This window comes from Oncorhynchus mykiss, chromosome 23 (assembly GCF_057628025.1).
Source record: "Oncorhynchus mykiss isolate SJ-2025 chromosome 23, ASM5762802v1, whole genome shotgun sequence".
Lineage (NCBI taxonomy): Eukaryota > Metazoa > Chordata > Actinopteri > Salmoniformes > Salmonidae > Oncorhynchus > Oncorhynchus mykiss.
Window position 1 is genome coordinate 59,440,001 of NC_143044.1, and position 22,148 is coordinate 59,462,148.

The 22,148-nt window shown below is 44.5% G+C and overlaps 1 protein-coding gene across 5 annotated transcripts in view; it reads right to left on the reverse strand.

Moving 5' to 3' along the window:
* The window catches only part of LOC110514830 (dedicator of cytokinesis protein 1), a 611,880-nt gene that overhangs the window by 61,263 nt on the left and 528,469 nt on the right, over window positions 1–22,148 (reverse strand). For all 5 annotated transcript variants that reach the window (XM_090217799.1, XM_090217795.1, XM_090217797.1 and 2 more), the window contains exons 44-46: window positions 17,493–17,579; window positions 14,328–14,504; window positions 13,370–13,453 (exon numbers count right to left, since the gene is read on the reverse strand). In XM_090217799.1, coding sequence (XP_090073925.1) covers window positions 13,370–13,453; window positions 14,328–14,504; window positions 17,493–17,579 — 348 coding nt within the window. The remainder of the gene's footprint in view (window positions 1–13,369; window positions 13,454–14,327; window positions 14,505–17,492; window positions 17,580–22,148) is intronic.

A 22,148-nucleotide genomic window follows, 5' to 3' on the forward strand; every position in this document is an offset into this window, starting at 1 on the left:
AAACTGTATAACACTTGGAATAAAAGAGTCTGCTAAATGGGACACATTATTGAATAAAAGAGTCTGCTAAATGGGACACATTACTATTATAGTACTGTGTGTTCAGCCTGTGCTGCCCTACCAAGCAAAAAAAGGCAGAAACTGCTCGTTTGTGTTGAAAATGAGTTAATGTCATTTTTTTTGCTACATTAAACACATACTTAATCATGTGGACAAGTATCCTGCCTCTATTGTATTGTGTTCAGGAGGAAAATGGAGGGTCATGTTTAGCAGTAACTGGATAAAGTTACTATTTAACCAAGGTGAATAAAATAAATTTTTCTCAGTTCCACGCGAACAGCAGTTACTGCCTTTTTGCTTGGTAAGGCAGTATGTGTGTTGATACCGTTCTCTAATTGGCTGACTACGATGGGTACTCCAGGATGACATCTATCACATAGGTTTGCACATTTCCATTTCATTCCCCCGGTTTAGAGTTTTACTAGAGCAGATTTTCTCCTTCGTTTGTCTCATTAAACACATCTGACATACAAGCTCCCTGGCAGAGAGAGACAGCTCTGTTCTCCTCTCTAACAGACGTCTGACATTAGGAGACAAACAAGCTCCCTGGCAGAGAGAGACAGCTCTGTTCTCCTCTCTAACAGACGTCTGACATTAGGAGACAAACAAGCTCCCTGGCAGAGAGAGACAGCTCTGTTCTCCTCTCTAACAGACGTCTGACATTAGGAGACAAACAAGCTCTCCGGCAGAGAGAGAGCTCTGTTCTCCTGTCTAACAGACATCTGACATTAGGAGACAAACAAGCTCTCTGGCAGAGAGAGACAGTTCTGTTCTCCTCTCTAACAGACGTAAGTGTAAGTGTGTGTGTGTGCTGTGTCTAACCTGATGTTTCTGTCTAAAACTAAAGAACATGTCTGACCTGATGTTTCTGTCTAAAACTAAAGAACATGTCTGACCTGATGTTTCTGACTAAAACTAAAACTAAAGAACATGTCTGACCTGATGTTTCTGTCTAAAACTAAAGAACATGTCTGACCTGATGTTTCTGTCTAAAACTAAAGAACATGACTGACCTGATGTTTCTGTCTAAAACTAAAGAACATGTCTGACCTGATGTTTCTGTCTAAAACTAAAGAACATGTCTGACCTGATGTTTCTGTCTAAAACTAAATAACATGTCTGATCTGATGTTTCTGTCTAAAACTAAAACTAAAGAACATGTCTGACCTGATGTTTCTGTCTAAAACTAAAACTAAAGAACATGTCTGACCTGATGTTTCTGTCTAAAACTAAAGAACATGTCTGACCTGATGTTTCTGTCTAAAACTAAAGAACATGTCTGACCTGATGTTTCTGTCTAAAACTAAAGAACATGTCTGACCTGATGTTTCTGTCTAAAACTAAAGAACATGTCTGACCTGATGTTTCTGTCTAAAACTAAAGAACATGTCTGACCTGATGTTTCTGTCTAAAACTAAAGAACATGTCTGACCTGATGTTTCTGTCTAAAACTAAAACTAAAGAACATGTCTGACCTGATGTTTCTGTCTAAAACTAAAGAACATGTCTGACCTGATGTTTCTGTCTAAAACTAAAACTAAAGAACATGTCTGACCTGATGTTTCTGTCTAAAACTAAAGAACATGTCTGACCTGATGTTTCTGTCTAAAACTAAAACTAAAGAACATGTCTGACCTGATGTTTCTGTCTAAAACTAAAGAACATGTCTGACCTGATGTTTCTGTCTAAAACTAAAGAACATGTCTGACCTGATGTTTCTGTCTAAAACTAAAACTAAAGAACATGTCTGACCTGATGTTTCTGTCTAAAACTAAAGAACATGTCTGACCTGATGTTTCTGTCTAAAACTAAAACTAAAGAACATGTCTGACCTGATGTTTCTGTCTAAAACTAAAGAACATGTCTGACCTGATGTTTCTGTCTAAAACTAAAACTAAAGAACATGTCTGACCTGATGTTTCTGTCTAAAACTAAAGAACATGTCTGACCTGATGTTTCTGTCTAAAACTAAAGAACGTGTCTGACCTGATGTTTCTGACTAAAACTAAAGAACATGTCTGACCTGATGTTTCTGTCTAAAACTAAAGAACATGTCTGACCTGATGTTTCTGTCTAAAACTAAAGAACATGTCTGACCTGATGTTTCTGACTAAAACTAAAGAACATGTCTGACCTGATGTTTCTGTCTAAAACTAAAGAACATGTCTGACCTGATGTTTCTGTCTAAAACTAAAGAACGTGTCTGACCTGATGTTTCTGTCTAAAACTAAAGAACATGTCTGACCTGATGTTTCTGACTAAAACTAAAGAACATGTCTGACCTGATGTTTCTGTCTAAAACTAAAGAACGTGTCTGACCTGATGTTTCTGACTAAATATACTGTGTCTTCAACAAGAGGAGATCTTTGAAAATAGTCAGCAAGACTTGAACCCTACTTGTTGTAGGGTACACCTACTCTAAAAGGAAGTGTAGCATCCCTGTTAATCAATCAATCGATTGTTGTACATGTCGTCTAAAAAATAGTTTACTATTCCTATTAAATTCCCGGCCTGTTCCTCCTCAACTTCCTCATTCTGAAAGTGAACGTGTCTTTCAGTGAATTACCCAGCAGCACTGCTGCCACGTGAGATGGATAGAGACACCGGTGACATCTTCTGACCCCAATAAACCACACGCACAACAGGAAACCGCCACAGTATTGACGGCCATTCATCAACCACTCAGATGACTAAATCATGTCAAAGTCAAACAGAGGGAAAGTCAACAGCGGCACATTGCAGAACTCTAATTGGAGGGGAAAAGAGAAACTTCCCCCCCAACCTGTCAACTCAAAAGAACAGTGTTTTCTGAAGGTACGTTGTGAAAGAGGTTACGACTCCACAGAGATCCCAGGAGGAGGAGAGCATGTCACAGCTCTAAAAATAAAATGACGCTAAATGTGTGTGTGAGCGCGAGTGTGCATGCCTCTGTGTCTCTGTGTGTGTCTCTGTGGGTGTGTGTGTGTCTCTGTGTGTGTGTGTGTCTCTGTGTGTGTGTGAGCACGAGTGTGCATGCCTTTGTGTCCCTCTGTGTGTGTGTGTGTGAGCGCGAGTGTGAATGCCTCTGCGTCTCTGTGTGTGTGTGAGCGCGAGTGTGCATGCCTCTGCGTCTCTGTGTGTGTCTCTGTGGGAGTGTGTGTCTCTGTGTGTGTGTGAGCGCGAGTGTGCATGCATCTGTGTCTCTGTGTCTCTGTGTGTGCGTGAATGGAGCTAACACAAATATATTTCTGTATGAGTCCCCTAGACTAGGGAACGAGGTAGACATCTACTCTGTATGGGTCACCTAGGGAACGAGGTAGACATCTACTCTGTATGAGTCACCTAGGGAACGAGGTAGACATCTACTCTGTATGAGTCACCTAGGGAACGAGGTAGACATCTACTCTGTATGGGTCACCTAGGGAACGAGGTAGACATCTACTCTGTATGGGTCACCTAGGGAACGAGGTAGACATCTACTCTGTATGAGTCACCTAGGGAACGAGGTAGACATCTACTCTGTATGGGTCACCTAGGGAACGAGGTAGACATCTACTCTGTATGAGTCACCTAGGGAATGAGGTAGACATCTACTCTGTATGAGTCACCTAGGGAACGAGGTAGACATCTACGCTGTATGGGTCACCTAGGGAACGAGGTAGACATCTACTCTGTATGGGTCACCTAGGGAACGAGGTAGACATCTACTCTGTATGAGTCACCTAGGGAACGAGGTAGACATCTACTCTGTATGGGTCACCTAGGGAACGAGGTAGACATCTACTCTGTATGGGTCACCTAGGGAACGAGGTAGACATCTACTTTCTTCTAGAGGAGACTGTTCACAGTCAAGTGCTCAGCAAGAAATGGTAAAACACAACAATCACCTATTTTGATATAGAAGAAAACACACCAATTAAAATAAAGAGTGTGTGTGTGTGTGTGTGTGTGTGTGTGTGTGTGTGTGTGTGTGTGTGTGTGTGTGTGTATGTGTGTGTGTGTGTGTGTGTATATGTGTGTGTGTGTGTGTGTGTGTGTGTGTGTGTTGAGCGAATATAGCTTTTTGAGGGTTGGTTCGGTTTCGGCTCGATTACAAAATAATTATCACGGATATCGGGTTTCAATGTTTATCTTGTTTTATACATTAAATGCACTATGCATTATGTGGGTTGAAAGCTTTAACAACACAGAATAAAACAATGAATTAAAAATCCCATGATGGTTGTGTCTGTCCATTACTGTTATCATTTATTAACCATCATTTATGCACGTTACTTTAGTAAAAACAAAAATATATATTTGGTGACTATTATTTAATTCCAAGTCACCATCTCATATAGGACCTGCTGTCTAAGCTCTCTGACACTATCACTATTTAACTAGTTCTTCAAAATGAATAAGGCATTTAATTAATACCAACTATCAACCATAGCTTAAGTGCTTGCGATCCTTCTGGATGGCGTGTTCTCTGAGCCTCCGTGTCTCTGCACAGACCAGACAAGTTTCGCCTTTTCACTCGTGAGTTCCAGGTTGTTTTTTTTATGCGTGTGATGTCAGAATGCACTCACGGTTCCAAAATGTGATTGTTATGGAACAGGACAGTTATGCCGTGTTCAAGTCAACTGGGAACTCGGAAAAATACGAGGTCAAATCATTACGTCAGTGATCTTCAAAGTCGGAAAGTCAGAGCTCTAGAAAGAGGCCAGAGTTCCCGAGTTGGAATTCCGAGTTGGATGACCGATCATAACGATTTTTCCCAGTTGGAGCAAAAAAAATGTCCCCCCCCCCCCCCCAGAGTTACCAGTTGTTTTGAATGCACTGAAGTCGAAGATTTCCAATTTATGCTTGAGGCTTTACTGAGCCGGACAAACTTCTCTCTGTGACGAGAGTCCAGGCACTCCCCCAGTGTTTCCCCAGATAAAGTACTCGCACACATTGCCTTCATTGTTGTTTTCCTTACAAATGATAATAACTTTGGACGTGTGTGTTCCTATCAAACTACGTTCCTTATTACATGCTCACTATAGTTTCTGTACATGGTGTTGTCATTTCTACTGTAGCACATAACAGAAGTAGTAGACAACACTACTACAACACAGCAGTAGTGTTGTCGTTTCTATTGTAGCACACCGTATGTGTGTACGGAGCATAATGTACTGAATTTACGGTTTTATTCACGTTTTCAAGTACTGGTGACAAATCATGCATTTCCGATTCTTGCATAGATTGCAATGGAAACATATGATGTGTGTAAAACTATTTTTATTTTTTTTATTTTACCTTTATTTAACCAGGCAAGTCAGTTAAGAACAAATTCTTATTTTCAATGACGGCCTGGGAACAGTGGGTTAACTGCCTGTTCAGGGGCAGAACGACAGATTTGTACCTTGTCAGCTCGGGGGTTTGAACTCGCAACCTTCCGGTTACTAGTCCAACGCTCTAACCACTAGGCTACCCTGCCTAACTAAATGCTAGCAGTGTGACGCCATGATTGTTGACATCATACAACGCATTCTGGTTGTCACGTAAATGTCTGTCAGACCCAAAGACGTTTTAACAAAACGAGATGAAGGGGTGGTTCCCTCGACTGACTTAGAATGTAACTATCGTTACTCAGGGTTGCCAGTTCTATCGTTACTCAGGGTTGCCAGTTCTATCGTTACCCAGGGTTGCCAGTTCTATCGTTACTCAGGGTTGCCAGTTCTATCGTTACTCAGGGTTGCCAGTTCTATCGTTACCCAGGGTTGCCAGTTCTATCGTTACCCAGGGTTACCCAGGGTTGCCAGTTCAGACCGCAGCCCCTTTTTAAGGGGTTTTATGTAACTTATAATCTTCTCCTGTGTTTGCCCCCAATTTAATGATAAATCCCCCATCATAGTAATATTTCCTGCATCGTATCCCCCCACGATACCTTCCCCCATTTCTACCCTCCATGGACTTGAAATCCCCAACAAATTAAATGAACTCTCCCACGAACCCCTATAAAACGGTTTCACCAAAATCTGGCAACCCTGTTTATCTTTGGCGCTACGGTTAGGCTAGGCAGTAGGCTTTGTAATTTGGGGTGATGATCTGTGAGGGGATAACATTTTACTGGCTTTGGGATTTGACAAAAAAACTGTAAAGGACTTGTCAAGTCATGTGTTCCGGTTCCTGTATACACCCACTGTAATAATCGAAGATTTGCAATATGATGAAAAGCGGCCAAGTAAGTTCACATTTTTTTTCAGGCAGCCATCATTGACTTTGTTTATTTGCGTCTTATAGTGAATGGCATTCTGGGATTAGGGAGTTTTCGGTTGTCAAACATAAACATACAATGATCACAAACATGAGGGTTAAGCGGGAGTGCAATGGATTATGGTCATTGTAGTTAATTACCACTTTTTCTGCTCTAAACTATGTTGAATATTGGCCTGATGGAAACTCCCTACTACGCGGCACAGTTCAGAATTGGTCTGATTTATCTCTACAGAAACTACAACTCCCTACTACACGGCACAGTTCAGGACTGATCTGATTTATCTCTACAGAAACTACACATCAAGCTCACAGAAAACAAAACAAATCGAATTCAAATCATTTAACTGACGTCGGTCAATTACTTGTTAAAAAACAAAAAATAACCGAAATAACCGACATTTCATTTAATCGCTGAGCACTAGTTGGTGTGGGTGTGTGTGTGTGTGTGTGTGTGTGGGGGTGTGTGTGTGGGTGTGTGTGTGGGTGTGTGTGTGTGTGTTTGTGTGTGTGGGTGTGTGTGTGTGTGGGTGTGTGTGTGCGTGTGTGGGTGTGTGTGGGTGTGTGTGTGCGTGTGTGGGTGTGTGGGTGTGTGTGGGTGTGTGCGTGTGTGTGTGTGGGTGTGCGTGTGTGTGTGTGGGTGTGTGTGTGTGTGGGTGTGTGTGTGCGTGCGTGTGTGGGTGTGTGGGTATGCGTCATAGCCTGCTGCATTTCTAGTACACAACCAATTAGTGAACAACCACTACTAATACACTAAAGCAGGCATGGAGCATTCTGTGTATCACTAGCTGAAATAACAAATGGTGCAAATGGTGTGTGTGTGTGTGTATATATATATATACATTGTGGATTCCCTGAAATAACAAAACACCCTTTTGTGTTTCCCTATAGACCGATACAACATTCCTGACACCAGGTTTATATTTGGACAGTTAAAAACCGGAAGATTAGAGCTTGTTTCATTCCCCACGGACATAACAATATTCCCAGGAACAAAGTTAGTGTGAAAGAGAACAGGAGAGGGAGAGAGAAGGAAGAGAGGGGGGGGGTTATTGATCTCAGAGGCTGTGCTACAATGAGCTGATTAAAGCTCTGCCGTGTGTGTAAACACTCCCTCCAGGCTTTCTGAGGGTGCAGAGCAGGCAGAAGAACCCTGCTGTTATTTTACTCACCGATTTCATTACAAACTAGAACTTTGGAAAATAATGTTTTAAAACTGTAGAATGTTTTAGAACTGTATAATGCTTTAATACTGTAGAATGTTTTAGAACTGTAGAATGTTTTAATACTGTAGAATGTTTTAGAACTGTAGAATGCTTTAGAACTGTAGAATGCTTTAATACTGTAGAATGTTTTAGAACTGTAGAATGTTTTAATACTGTAGAATGTTTTAGAACTGTAGAATGTTTTAATACTGTAGAATGTTTTAGAACTGTAGAATGCTTTAATACTGTAGAATGTTTTAGAACTGTAGAATGCTTTAATACTGTAGAATGTTTTAGAACTGTAGAATGCTTTAATACTGTAGAATGTTTTAGAACTGTAGAATGTTTTAGAACTGTAGAATGTTTTAGAACTGTAGAATGTTTTAATACTGTAGAATGTTTTAGAACTGTAGAATGTTTTAGAACTGTAGAATGTTTTAGAACTGTAGAATGTTTTAGAACTGTAGAATGTTTTAGAACTGTAGAATGTTTTAATACTGTAGAATGTTTTAGAACTGTAGAATGTTTTAGAACTGTAGAATGCTTTAATACTGTAGAATGTTTTAGAACTGTAGAATGTTTTAATACTGTAGAATGTTTTAATACTGTAGAATGTTTTAGAACTGTAGAATGTTTTAGAACTGTAGAATGCTTTAATACTGTAGAATGTTTTAGAACTGTATAATGCTTTAATACTGTAGAATGTTTTAGAACTGTAGAATGTTTTAATACTGTAGAATGTTTTAGAACTGTAGAATGCTTTAATACTGTAGAATGTTTTAGAACTGTAGAATGCTTTAATACTGTAGAATGTTTTAGAACTGTAGAATGCTTTAATACTGTAGAATGTTTTAGAACTGTAAAATGCTTTAATACTGTAGAATGTTTTAGAACTGTAGAATGCTTTAATACTGTAGAATGTTTTAGAACTGTAGAATGTTTTAATACTGTAGAATGTTTTAGAACTGTAGAATGCTTTAATACTGTAGAATGTTTTAAAACTGTAGAATGCTTTAATACTGTAGAATGTTTTAGAACTGTAGAATGCTTTAGAACTGTAGAATGTTTTAGAACTGTAGAATGTTTTAATACTGTAGAATGTTTTAGAACTGTAGAATGCTTTAGAACTGTAGAATGTTTTAGAACTGTAGAATGCTTTAATACTGTAGAATGTTTTAAAACTGTAGAATGTTTTAGAACTGTAGAACGCTTTAGAACTGTAGAATGCTTTAGAACTGTAGAACGCTTTAGAACTGTAGAATGCTTCAGAACTGTAGAATGTTTTAAAACTGTAGAATGCTTCTCCCTGGAACTTTTACAAACACAGGTTCTGTGTTGTGTTCCGTTAGCATCACCTGGGAGGGGATTCATTTAGTTTATGAGGTGTGTCCTCATTACCTACTGCACATGCAGCAGCTACTCTTGCTGCGGTACAAACACATGACAAAGTACAGAACAGTTATAGACAAGAGCAACATAATATATTACATAAAATTTGAAATTAAAAATAAAAATACAAGGTACAGGGCCTTCGGAATCTATTCAGATCCCTTTACTCTTTCCACATTTTGTTACATTACAGCATTATTCTAAAATGTATTAAATTGTTCTTTTCCCTCATCAATCTACACACAATACCCCATAAAAACAAAGCAAAGCAAATGTACATTTTTACTCATTGATAAAACATACAAAAATGAAATATCATTCAGACCCTTTACTACGGACTTTGTTGTATCACCCTTGGTAGTGATTACAGCCTAGAGTCTTCTTGGGTATGACGCTACAAGCTTGGCACACCTGTATTTGGGGAGCTTCTCCCATTCTTCTCTGCAGATCCTCTCAAGCTCCGTCAGGTTGGATGGGGAGCGTTGCTGCACAGCTATTTTCAGGTCTCTTCAGAGATGTTTGATAGGGTTCAAGTCTGGGCTCTGGCTGGGCCACTCAAGGACATTCATAGACTTCTCTCGAAGCCACTCCTGCGTTGTCTTGGCTGTGTGCTTAGGTCCGTTGTCCTGTTGGAAGGTGAACCTTCACCCCAGTCTGAGGTCCTGAGTGCTCTGGAGCAGGTTTTCATCAAGGATCTCTCTGTACTTTGCTCCGTTCATTTTCCCTCGATCCTGACTAGTCTCCCTGTAGCTGAAAAACATCCCCACAGCATGATGCTGCCACCACCATGCTTCACCGTAGGGATGGTGCCAGGTTTCCTCCAGACGTGACGCTTGGCATTCAGACCAAAGAGTTGAATCTTGGTTTCATCAGACCAGAGAATCTGGTTTCTCATGGTCTGAGGGTCCTTTAGGTGTCTTTTAGTAAACTCCAAGCAGGCTGACGTGCCTTTTACTGAGGAGTGGCTTCCGTCTGGCCACTCTACTATAAAGGCTTGATTTGTTGGGGGCTGCAGAGATGGTTGTCCTTCTGGAAGGTTCTCCTATCTCCACAGATGAACTCTAGAGCTCTGTCAGAGTGACCATTAGGTTCTTGGTCACCTCCCTGACCATACATTTGAAAACCTTTCTAAAAATCTGTTTTTGCTATTTCGTTATTGGAGTATTGTGTGTAGATTGATTAGATAAAAAAAAAAAATTGAAACCATTTGAGATGTTACAAAATCTGGAAAAATTTCTGAATACTTTTCCGAAGGGGCGGCAAGTTCAAACCCCCGAGCTGACAAGGTACAAATCTGACGATCTGCCCCTGAACAAGGCAGTTAAACCACTGTTCCTAGGGCATCACTGTAAATAAGAATTTGTTCTTAACTGACTTGACTTGTTAAATAAAGGTTAAATAAAAATGTATAGAATAGAATAGATAGAAAAAAACAAGTCAGCCACCAATTGTGCAAGTTCTCCCACTTAAAAAGATGAGAGAGGCCTGTAATTTTCATCATAGGTACACTTCAACTAAGACAGACAAAATGAGGAAAAAAAATCCAGAAAATGACATTGTAGGATTTTTAATGAATTTATTTGCAAATTATGGTGGAAAATAAGTATTTGGTCAATAACAAAAGTTTATCTCAATACTTTGTTATATACCCTTTGTTGGCAATGACAGAGGTCAAACGTTTTCTGTAAGTCTTCACAAGGTTTTCACACACTGTTGCTGGTATTTTGGCCCATTCCTCCATGCAGATCTCCTCTAGAGCAGTGATGTTTTGGGCAACACGGACTTTCAACTCCCTCCAAAGATTTTCTATGGGGTTGAGATCTGGAGACTGGCTAGGGAGAACTTGCACAATTGGTGGCTAAATACTTTTTTGCCCAACTGTACATATCATATTCTTATATACGGCTCAGTTAGAATCAATCTGTGACAATGTTTTTTTAATCTGTTTTTCAAAGCTAAACTTGTTTTTTTTCCCCCCCCGAGTAACCTCAGCTGTTAGCTACGGGATACGGCTTTTCACGCACAACATAGCCTGTGTGTCCTGTTCTCACCCTCTTCAGAGACATGGTTCTGCTACAGTGTTTTTACAGTGGTGACCACAGGGCCAGAAGAAAATGCCATGACCCATACACAGTGATCCCCATCCTCCCAGTTTATTGTTCAGACAATAGGGAAAGTCAGGCTTTATACGATATAGAGATACATATCAGTGGGGGCTGGTGGAGAGAGAAATCAGAGGACGGGATCACTGTAATGTGTTTGATACATTTCCATTCATTCCATTGCAGCCATTTACAATGAACCTGTTCTCCAATTTAAACCTCCATTCTGATTGGTTGCCTAGATGCAGCTTAGTGTCCGTCTTAATTCCCTTAAGGCCCCGGGGTTTCTACTAAGATAATATGTGGAATTGTTTTAAGCAGCCTGGTCACCTGTGATACAAGTCAGTATTTGACGTCCATCCATGTCTGAGGATGTCGGGAGATGATGTGGAAACCAGCCACTAGGGGCAACAGTGAGCACTGTTACCTTCAAGTAGGTTCTGGTTTTGTTAGTACAATGTGGACGGGGGTGGCGGATGGTCGTAAGCATCTGACCGGGAGACCCTTGGAGTGGCGCACAATGTCGTCCGGGTTAGGGGAGGGTTTGGGCCAGCCGGGATCTCTTTGTCTCATCGTGGCCTAGTGACTACTTGTGGTGGGCCGGGCGCCTGTAAGCTGACTTCGGTCGCCCGTTGGACGGTGTTACCTCTGGCAAATTGGTGATTAGTGTGTCAGGAAGCAGTGCGACCAATAACAAGAAGTGATTAAGACGGGCAAAAGAACACAGACACTGGACAGAGGAACTCTGCCTAGAAGGACAGCATCCCGGAGTCGCCTCTTCACTGTTGACGTTGAGACTGGTGTTTTGCGGGTACTATTTCATGAAGCTGCCAATTGAGGACTTGTGAGGTGTCTGTTTCTCAAACTAGACACTCTAATGTACTTGTCCTCTTGCTCAGTTGTGCACCGGGGCCTCCCACTCCTCTTTCTATTCTGGTTAGAGCCAGTAAGCGCTGTTCTGTGAAGGGAGTAGTACAGAACGTTGTACAAGATCTTCAGTTTCTTGGCAATTTCTCGCATGGAATAGCCTTCATTTCTCAGAACAAGAATAGACTGACGAGTTACAGAAGAAAGATCTTTGTTTCTGGCCAGTTTGAGCCTGTAATCGAACCCACAAATGCTGATTCTCCAGATACTCAACTAGTCTAAAGAAGGCCAGTTTTATTACTTCTTTAATCAGAACAGTTTTCATCTGTGCTAATATAATTGCAAAATGGTTTTCTAATGATCAATTAGCCTTTTAAAATGATAAACTTGGATTAGCTAACACAACCTTGCCATTGGAACACAAGAGTGATGGTTGCTGATAATGGGTCTCTGTACGCCTATGTAGATATTCCATTCAGCTACAATAGTCATTTACAACATTGACAATGTCTACACTGTATTTCTTATCAATTTGATGTTATTTTAATGGACAAAAAATGTGCTTTTCTTTCAAAAACAAGGACATTTCTAAGTGACCTTGAAGTTTTTAACGGTAGAGTCAGTCTAACCTGCCATGCGATGAGGTCTTTCAGTGTGTGTGTTTGTGTGTGTCAGTCTAACCTGCCATGCGATGAGGTCTTTCAGTGTGTGTGTGTCAGTCTAACCTGCCATGTGATGAGGTCTTTCAGTGTGTGTGTGTGTGTGTGTGTGTGTCAGTCTAACCTGCCATGCGATGAGGTTTTTCAGTGTGTGTGTGTCAGTCTAACCTGCCATGCGATGAGGTCTTTCAGTGTGTGTGTGTCAGTCTAACCTGCCATGCGATGAGGTCTTTCAGTGTGTGTGTGTGGGTGTGTGTGTGTGTGTGTGTGTGTGTGTGTCAGTCTAACCTGCCATGTGATGAGGTCTTTCAGTGTGTGTGTGTCAGTCTAACCTGCCATGCGATGAGGTCTTTCAGTGTGTGTGTGTGTGTGTCAGTCTAACCTGCCATGCGATGAGGTCTTTCAGTGTGTGTGTCAGTCTAACCTGCCATGTGATGAGGTCTTTCAGTGTGTGTGTGTCAGTCTAACCTGCCATGCGATGAGGTCTTTCAGTGTGTGTGTGTGTGTGTGTGTCAGTCTAACCTGCCATGCGATGAGGTCTTTCAGTGTGTGTGTGTCAGTCTAACCTGCCATGCGATGAGGTCTTTCAGTGTGTGTGTGTGTGTGTCAGTCTAACCTGCCATGCGATGATGTCTTTCAGTGTGTGTGTGTGTGTGTGTCAGTCTAACCTGCCATGTGATGAGGTCTTTCAGTGTGTGTGTGTGTCAGTCTAACCTGCCATGCGATGAGGTCTTTCAGTGTGTGTGTGTGTGTGTCAGTCTAACCTGCCATGCGATGAGGTCTTTCAGTGTGTTTGTGTGTGTGTGTCAGTCTAACCTGCCATGCGATGAGGTCTTTCAGTGTGTGTGTGTGTGTGTGTCAGTCTAACCTGCCATGCGATCAGGTCTTTCAGTTTGTCCAGTTTCTCCTGGTCCTCAGGGTGATCCCCCTGATACTTCTCTGTGAAGAATGCCTGGAGAGGGAAGAGAAGAGGAGAGGGGAGGGAAGAGAAGAAGAGGGGAGAGAAGAGAGGCGAGAGGAGAGGAGAGAGGCGAGAGGGGAGGAGAGGAGAGGAGAGGGGCGAGAGGAGAGGAGAGGAGAGGGGCGAGAGGGGAAGAGAGGAGAGGAGAGGAGAGAGGGGTGGAGAGGAGAGAAGAGAGAAGGGGAGAGGAGAGGAGAGGGGAGGGGAGGAGAGGGGAGAGGAGAGATGGAAGATGAGGAGAGAGGAGAGGAGAGGAGAGGAGTGGAGAGGAGAGGAGAGGAAAGTGGATAGGAGAGGATAGGAGAGAGGAGAGAGGAGAGGGGGGAGGAGGAGAGGGGGGAGGAGGAGAGAGGAGAGAAGAGGATAGAGGAGAGGTGAGAAGAGGAGAGAGGAGAGGTGAGAGAGGGGAGGGAAGCGGGGAGAGAAGAGAGAGAGGAAAGTGGATAGGAGAGGAGAGAGGGTGGAGAGAGGAGAGGAGAGAAGAGGAGAGAGGAGTGGAGAGAGAGGGGAGAGGGGAGAGAGGATGGAGAGAGGAGAGGACAGAAGAGGAGAGACAAGTGGAGAGAGAGGGGAGAGGAGAGAAGAGGAGAGGGAGGAGAGGAGAGAGGGTGAAGAGGGGAGAGAGAGGAGAGGAGAGGAGACGTCAGAACTCATTACAGAAACAATCTTTTGTCTTCTGTATGAAGGTTGTATCTTCCTACATGGGGAAGACGTTCCAAACCACAATGGTCAGATAGTTCAACCAAACCACTATGGTCAGATAGTTCAACCAAACCACGGTTATGTTTGGTCCACAATAAATAACTAAAGCTGTATTAGCTAAGTAAGGTAGACACACACACACACACACACACACACACAGTACCTTCTCGTAGTTGGTGAAACCGCCCATGACAGCGGGGTCCACGATGCCGTTGAGCAGCATGGAGAGGGGGTTGATGGGAAGGTTAGAGTCGTTCAGGTGACGCTGCACCATGTTGCTGATCTTCTCATTGGTCAGTTGCATCGTCTCCATGGCATTCTCCAATGGGCTGATCTCCTCCTGAACACAGGAAGCAGGAAGTAAAAGAAGGTTATACGTTCTGATTGATTTCCGGTTGAGGTCCATCTGTGAGTGAGAGACATTTTAAACACCAATCTACAGTCTAACTACAGGGACGTTATAGGGAACGGCTACCTGAGGGGTTCTGATTGTCTGAATCTCTGGGACAGACGAGTGACGACAACGGCAGAACATGTGTGGATTGTCGTGAGTAAATTACAGTTTATAGATTTTTTTTCCCCCCCCCCCAACCTAAATTTAGAAGGATCTGTGTGACTGCCTGGCAGGGTGACAAATCTCCAATCTGCGGTGAAACCCGAGCCTGGCTAGCCTCTTTAAGACCGGCATCAGATGGAAGGATTTACAGAGACTATGGAATCTATTCGTTCTGGATTGCTGACGTGGGAACATTGACTTTACATGTCAGTCACGATGTAACACTGAACTGTACAGGACCTGCCCTGTTCACGCCTCATCTGGGTGACTATATACTGTGGGTTCAGGACCTGCCCTGTTCACACCTCATCTGGGTGACTATATACCGTGGGTTCAGGACCTGCCCTCTTTCCAACTCATCTGGGTGACTATATACCGTGGGTTCAGGACCTGCCCTGTTTCCACCTCATCTGGGTGATTATATATCGTGGGTTCAGGACCTGCCCTGTTCCCGCCTCATCTGGGTGACTATATACCGTGGGTTCAGGACCTGCCCTGTTCCCGCCTCATCTGGGTGACTATATACCGTGGGTTCAGGACCTGCCCTGTTCCCGCCTCATCTGGGTGACTATATACCGTGGGTTCAGGACCTGCCCTGTTCACGCCTCATCTGGGTGACTATATACCGTGGGTTCAGGACCTGCCCTGTTCCCGCCTCATCTGGGTGACTATATACCGTGGGTTCAGGACCTGCCCTGTTCCCGCCTCATCTGGGTGACTATATACCGTGGGTTCAGGACCTGCCCTGTTCACGCCTCATCTGGTTGACTATATACCGTGGGTTCAGGACCTGCCCTGTTCACACGGCATCTGGGTGACTATATACCGTGGGTTCAGGACCTGCCCTGTTCACACCTCATCTGGTGACTATATACCGTGGGTTCAGGACCTGCCCTGTTCACGCCTCATCTGGGTGACTATATACCGTGGGTTCAGGACCTGCCCTGTTCACACCTCATCTGGGTGACTATATACCGTGGGTTCAGGACCTGCCCTGTTCACGCCTCATCTGGTGACTATATACCGTGGGTTTAGGACCTGCCCTTCACGCCTCATCTGGTGACTATATACCGTGGGTTCAGGACCTGCCCTTCACACCTCATCTGGGTGACTATATACCGTGGGTTCAGGACCTGCCCTGTTCACACCTCATCTGGGTGACTATATACCGTGGGTTCAGGACCTGCCCTGTTCACGCCTCATCTGGGTGACTATATACTGTGGGTTCAGGACCTGCCCTGTTTCCACCTCATCTGGGTGACTATTTACCGTGGGTTCAGGACCTGCCCTTCACACCTCATCTGGGTGACTATATACCGTGGGTTCAGGACCTGCCCTTCACGCCTCATCTGGGTGACTATATACCGTGGGTTCAGGACCTGCCCTTCACACCTCATCTGGGTGACTATATACCGTGGGTTCAGGACCTGCCCTTCACGCCTCATCTGGTGACTATATACCGTGGGTTCAGGACCTGCCCTGTTCACACGTCATCTGGGTGACTATATACCGTGGGTTTAGGACCTGCCCTGTTCACACCTCATCTGGGTGACTATATACCGTGGGTTCAGGACCTGCCCTTCACGCCTCATCTGGTGGGACACAGACACAGACACACACTCACCTTGGAGACAGACCTGACGCCGACACACACTCACCATGGAGACAGACCTGACGCCGACACACACTCACCTTGGAGACAGACCTGACGTGGACACACACTCACCTTGGAGACAGACCTGACGTCGACACAGACACCCACTCACCTTGGAGACAGACCTGACGTCGACACACACTCACCTTGGAGACAGACCTCACGTTGACACACACTCACCGTGGAGACAGACCTGACGTCGAGACACACTCACCGTGGAGACAGACCTGACACAGACACACACTCACCGTGGAGACAGACCTGACGTCGACACAGACACACACTCACCGTGGAGACAGACCTGACGTCGACACAGACACACACTCACCTTGGAGACAGACCTGACGTGGACACAGACACACACTCACCTTGGAGACAGACCTGACGTCGACACAGACACACACTCACCGTGGAGACAGACCTGACGTCGACACAGACACACACTCACCGTGGAGACAGACCTCACGTTGACACACGCTCACCTTGGAGACAGACCTGACGTTGACACACACTCACCGTGGAGACAGACCTGACGTCGAGACACACTCACCGTGGAGACAGACCTGACACAGACACACACTCACCGTGGAGACAGACCTGATGTCGACACACACTCACCGTGGAGACAGACCTGACGTCGACACACACTCACCGTGGAGACAGACCTGACGTCGACACACACTCACCTTGGAGACAGACCTGACGTCGACACACACTCACCGTGGAGACAGACCTGACGTCGACACAGACACACACTCACTGTGGAGACAGACCTGACGTCGACACACACTCATCGTGGAGACAGACCTGACGTCGACACAGACACACACTCACCGTGGAGACAGACCTGACGTCGACACAGACACACACTCACCGTGGAGACAGACCTGACGTCGACACACACTCACCGTGGAGACAGACCTGATGTCGACACACACTCACCGTGGAGACAGACCTGATGTCGACACACACTCACCTTGGAGACAGACCTGACGTCGACACACACTCACCTTGGAGACAGACCTGACGTCGACACACACTCACCGTGGAGACAGACCTGACGTCGACACAGACACACACTCACCGTGGAGACAGACCTGACGTCGACACACACTCACCGTGGAGACAGACCTGACGTCGAACCATCTCAGGATCCCAGGCAGTTTGTAGGCCGTGGTGTAAGTGGTTCGCTCGATCCACATGTTCTGGAAAAAGACAATAAAACACGATACAAGAGAAGAAGAAGCTGTAAAGAGTTTTTTTTGTCTCCACGGAGATGAACAAACGACCGGTGCTTTCAGTATGACAGACAGGAGCACTTAGAATGGAGACAGATAACGGTTGTTCTTTCCTGCTATGGCTTTACAGATCCAACATTTCCTGTTGATGTTAAATGTACAAGAGAGGAAATGGTTGTTGAGTTAAAGTCCAACTGTTGGGGCTGGAAACACAAGAGTTGGTGTGTGTGTGGTGTGGCTGTGTGTGGTGTGTGTGTGTGTGTGTCTGTGTGTGTGGTGTGTCTGTGTGTGTGTGTGTGTGTGTGTGTGTGTGTGTGTGTGTGTGTGCGTGTGTGTGTGTGGTGTGTGGTGTGTGTGTGTGTGTGTGTGGTGTGTCTGTATGTCTGTGTGTGTGTCTGTGTGTGGTGTGTGTGTCTGTGTGTGGTGTGTGTGTGCGTGTGTGTGTATGTGTGTGTGTCAGACTGAGAGAGAACCAGACTGCTGGTGTAGTGGAGGAGGACTACAACATGTTGTTAGGTTAAAGGTCAGAGAGAACCAGACTGCTGGTGTAGTGGAGGAGGACTACAACATGTTGTTAGGTTAAAGGTCAGAGAACCAGACTGCTGGTGTAGTGGAGGAGGACTACAACATGTTGTTAGGTTAAAGGTCAGAGAAAACCAGACTGCTGGTGTAGTGGAGGAGGACTACAACATGTTGTTAGGTTAAAGGTCAGAGAACCAGACTGCTGGTGTAGTGGAGGAGGACTACAACATGTTGTTAGGTTAAAGGTCAGAGAGAACCAGACTGCTGGTGTAGTGGAGGAGGACTACAACATGTTGTTAGGTTAAAGGTCAGAGAACCAGACTGCTGGTGTAGTGGAGGAGGACTACAACATGTTGTTAGGTTAAAGGTCAGAGAGAACCAGACTGCTGGTGTAGTGGAGGAGGACTACAACATGTTGTTAGGTTAAAGGTCAGAGAACCAGACTGCTGGTGTAGTGGAGGAGGACTACAACATGTTGTTAGGTTAAAGGTCAGAGAACCAGACTGCTGGTGTAGTGGAGGAGGACTACAACATGTTGTTAGGTTAAAGGTCAGAGAGAACCAGACTGCTGGTGTAGTGGAGGAGGACTACAACATGTTGTTAGGTTAAAGGTCAGAGAACCAGACTGCTGGTGTAGTGGAGGAGGACTACAACATGTTGTTAGGTTAAAGGTCAGAGAGAACCAGACTGCTGGTGTAGTGGAGGAGGACTACAACATGTTGTTAGGTTAAAGGTCAGAGAACCAGACTGCTGGTGTAGTGGAGGAGGACTACAACATGTTGTTAGGTTAAAGGTCAGAGAACCAGACTGCTGGTGTAGTGGAGGAGGACTACAACATGTTGTTAGGTTAAAGGTCAGAGAACCAGACTGCTGGTGTAGTGGAGGAGGACTACAACATGTTGTTAGGTTAAAGGTCAGAGAACCAGACTGCTGGTGTAGTGGAGGAGGACTACAACATGTTGTTAGGTTAAAGGTCAGAGAACCAGACTGCTGGTGTAGTGGAGGAGGACTACAACATGTTGTTAGGTTAAAGGTCAGAGAACCAGACTGCTGGTGTAGTGGAGGAGGACTACAACATGTTGTTAGGTTAAAGGTCAGAGAGAACCAGACTGCTGGTGTAGTGGAGGAGGACTACAACATGTTGTTAGGTTAAAGGTCAGAGAACCAGACTGCTGGTGTAGTGGAGGAGGACTACAACATGTTGTTAGGTTAAAGGTCAGAGAACCAGACTGCTGGTGTAGTGGAGGAGGACTACAACATGTTGTTAGGTTAAAGGTCAGAGAGAACCAGACTGCTGGTGTAGTGGAGGAGGACTACAACATGTTGTTAGGTTAAAGGTCAGAGAACCAGACTGCTGGTGTAGTGGAGGAGGACTACAACATGTTGTTAGGTTAAAGGTCAGAGAACCAGACTGCTGGTGTAGTGGAGGAGGACTACAACATGTTGTTAGGTTAAAGGTCAGAGAACCAGACTGCTGGTGTAGTGGAGGAGGACTACAACATGTTGTTAGGTTAAAGGTCAGAGAGAACCAGACTGCTGGTGTAGTGGAGGAGGACTACAACATGTTGTTAGGTTAAAGGTCAGAGAGAACCAGACTGCTGGTGTAGTGGAGGAGGACTACAACATGTTGTGAGGTTAAAGGTCAGAGAACCAGACTGCCCACCCCTCAGAGCCTGGTTCCTCTCTAGGTTTCTAATCTCCACCCCTCAGAGCCTGGTTCCTCTCTAGGTTTCTAATCTCCACCCGGCACAGCCAGAAGAGGACTGCCCACCCCGCATAGCCTGGTTCCTCTCTAGGTTTCTAATCTCCACACTGCACAGCGAGAAGAGGACTGGCCACCCCTCAGAGCCTGGTTCCTCTCTAGGTTTCTAATCTCCACCCTGCACAGCGAGAAGAGGACTGGCCACCGCTCATAGCCTGGTTCCTCTCTAGGTTTCTTCCTAGGTTTTGGCCTTTCTAGGGAGTTTTTCCTAGCCACCGTGCTTCTACACCTGCATTGCTTGCTGTTTGGGGTTTTAGGCTGGGTTTCTGTACAGCACTTTGAGACATCAGCTGATGTACGAAGGGCTTTATAAATACATTTGATTGGATTTGATTGAGAAGAAAACCACAGGAAGTTAAAAATAATTAAAATAAAAGTTATATTCCCTCCGGCTTCTTTCAAATCCCGTTCTATTGTTTTGTTCTCTCAGTGTATCAGAAGAAAGACCAGCATGCCCCTGTTAAGATGCTCACGTTTGTGTCTGATACTGAAGGTTAAGAAAGTTGATGAGCCACGATGTGTTTATAACCCTGTTTATAATGATGCATCACGACTCACTAAGACTGCATGATGGGCTACTAAACAAGATTAAGAAGGCTGATATTAGCTCCATGTCCCACAGACAGGGTTGACATATCGTTAACGTCAACATGTCAATGTATATTTATCACCTCTAAACGTTCTGGTGAGTGTTCTGTCACTGAGAACAGAGGGGTTTCTGGGAAATGTATCAACTGTCACCTCCTAGCCCAGCTGAAGTGGCGGGCGGGCGGGCGTACAAACGGACAGACGCTAGACAGACAGACAGACAGACAGACAGACGGTAGACAGACAGACAGACAGACAGACGCTCGCTAGACAGACAGACAGACAGACAGACGCTAGACAGACAGACAGACGCTAGACAGACGCTAGACAGACAGACAGACGCTAGACAGACGCTAGACAGACAGACAGACGCTAGACAGACAGACGCTAGACAGACGCTAGACAGACGCTAGACAGACAGACAGACGCTAGACAGACAGACAGACAGACGCTAGACAGACGCTAGACAGACAGACGCTAGACAGACAGACGCTAGACAGACAGACAGACGCTAGACAGACAGACGCTAGACAGACAGACAGACGCTAGACAGACAGACAGACAGACAGACAGACAGACGCTAGACAGACAGACAGACGCTAGACAGACACTAGACAGACGCTAGACAAACGCTAGACAGATGCTAGACAGACAGACAGACGCTATACAGACGCTAGACAGACAGAAAGACAGACAGACAGACAGACAGACAGACAGACAGACAGACAGACAGACAGACAGACAGACAGACAGACAGACAGACAGACAGACAGACAGACAGACAGACAGACAGACAGACAGACAGACAGACACAGTGAGAGAGAGAGAGTTAGATTTACAGTGAGAGAGAGAGACCGAGATAGAAAGAGTGTATCGTTGTGATATAACGAACAACAGATTACAGGTTATGATAGACCCAAGCCGTTCAACACACATACACTGAGTGAACAAAACATTAAGAACACCTGCTCTTTCCGTGTGCAGGTCAGAGGGTGAATGGGCAAGACAAAATATTTAAGGGCCTTTTGAACAGGGTATGGTAGTAGGTGCCAGGTGCACCGGATTGAGTCAAGAACTGCAACGCTGCTGGGTTTTTTACACTCAACAGTTTCCCATGTGTATCAAGAACAACAATTACAGTACTGTCATCTGTCAATAGTCACAACAATTACAGTACTGACATCTGTCAATAGTCACAACAATTACAATACTGACATCTGTCATTAGTCACAACAATTACAGTACTGACATCTGTCATTAGTCACAACAATTACAGTACTGACATCTGTCAATAGTCACAACAATTACAGTACTGACATCTGTCATTAGTCACAACAATTACAGTACTGACATCTGTCATTAGTTACAAGAATTACAGTACTGACATCTGTCATTAGTCACAACAATTACAGTACTGACATCTGTCATTAGTCACAACAATTACAGTACTGACATTAGTCACAACAATTACAGTACTGACATCTGTCATTAGTCACAACAATTACAGTACTGACATCTGTCATTAGTCACAACAATTACAGTACTGACATTAGTCATTAGTCACAACAATTACATTACTGACATCTGTCATTAGTCACAACAATTATAGTACTGACATCTGTCATTAGTCACAACAATTACAGTACTGACATCTGTCATTAGTC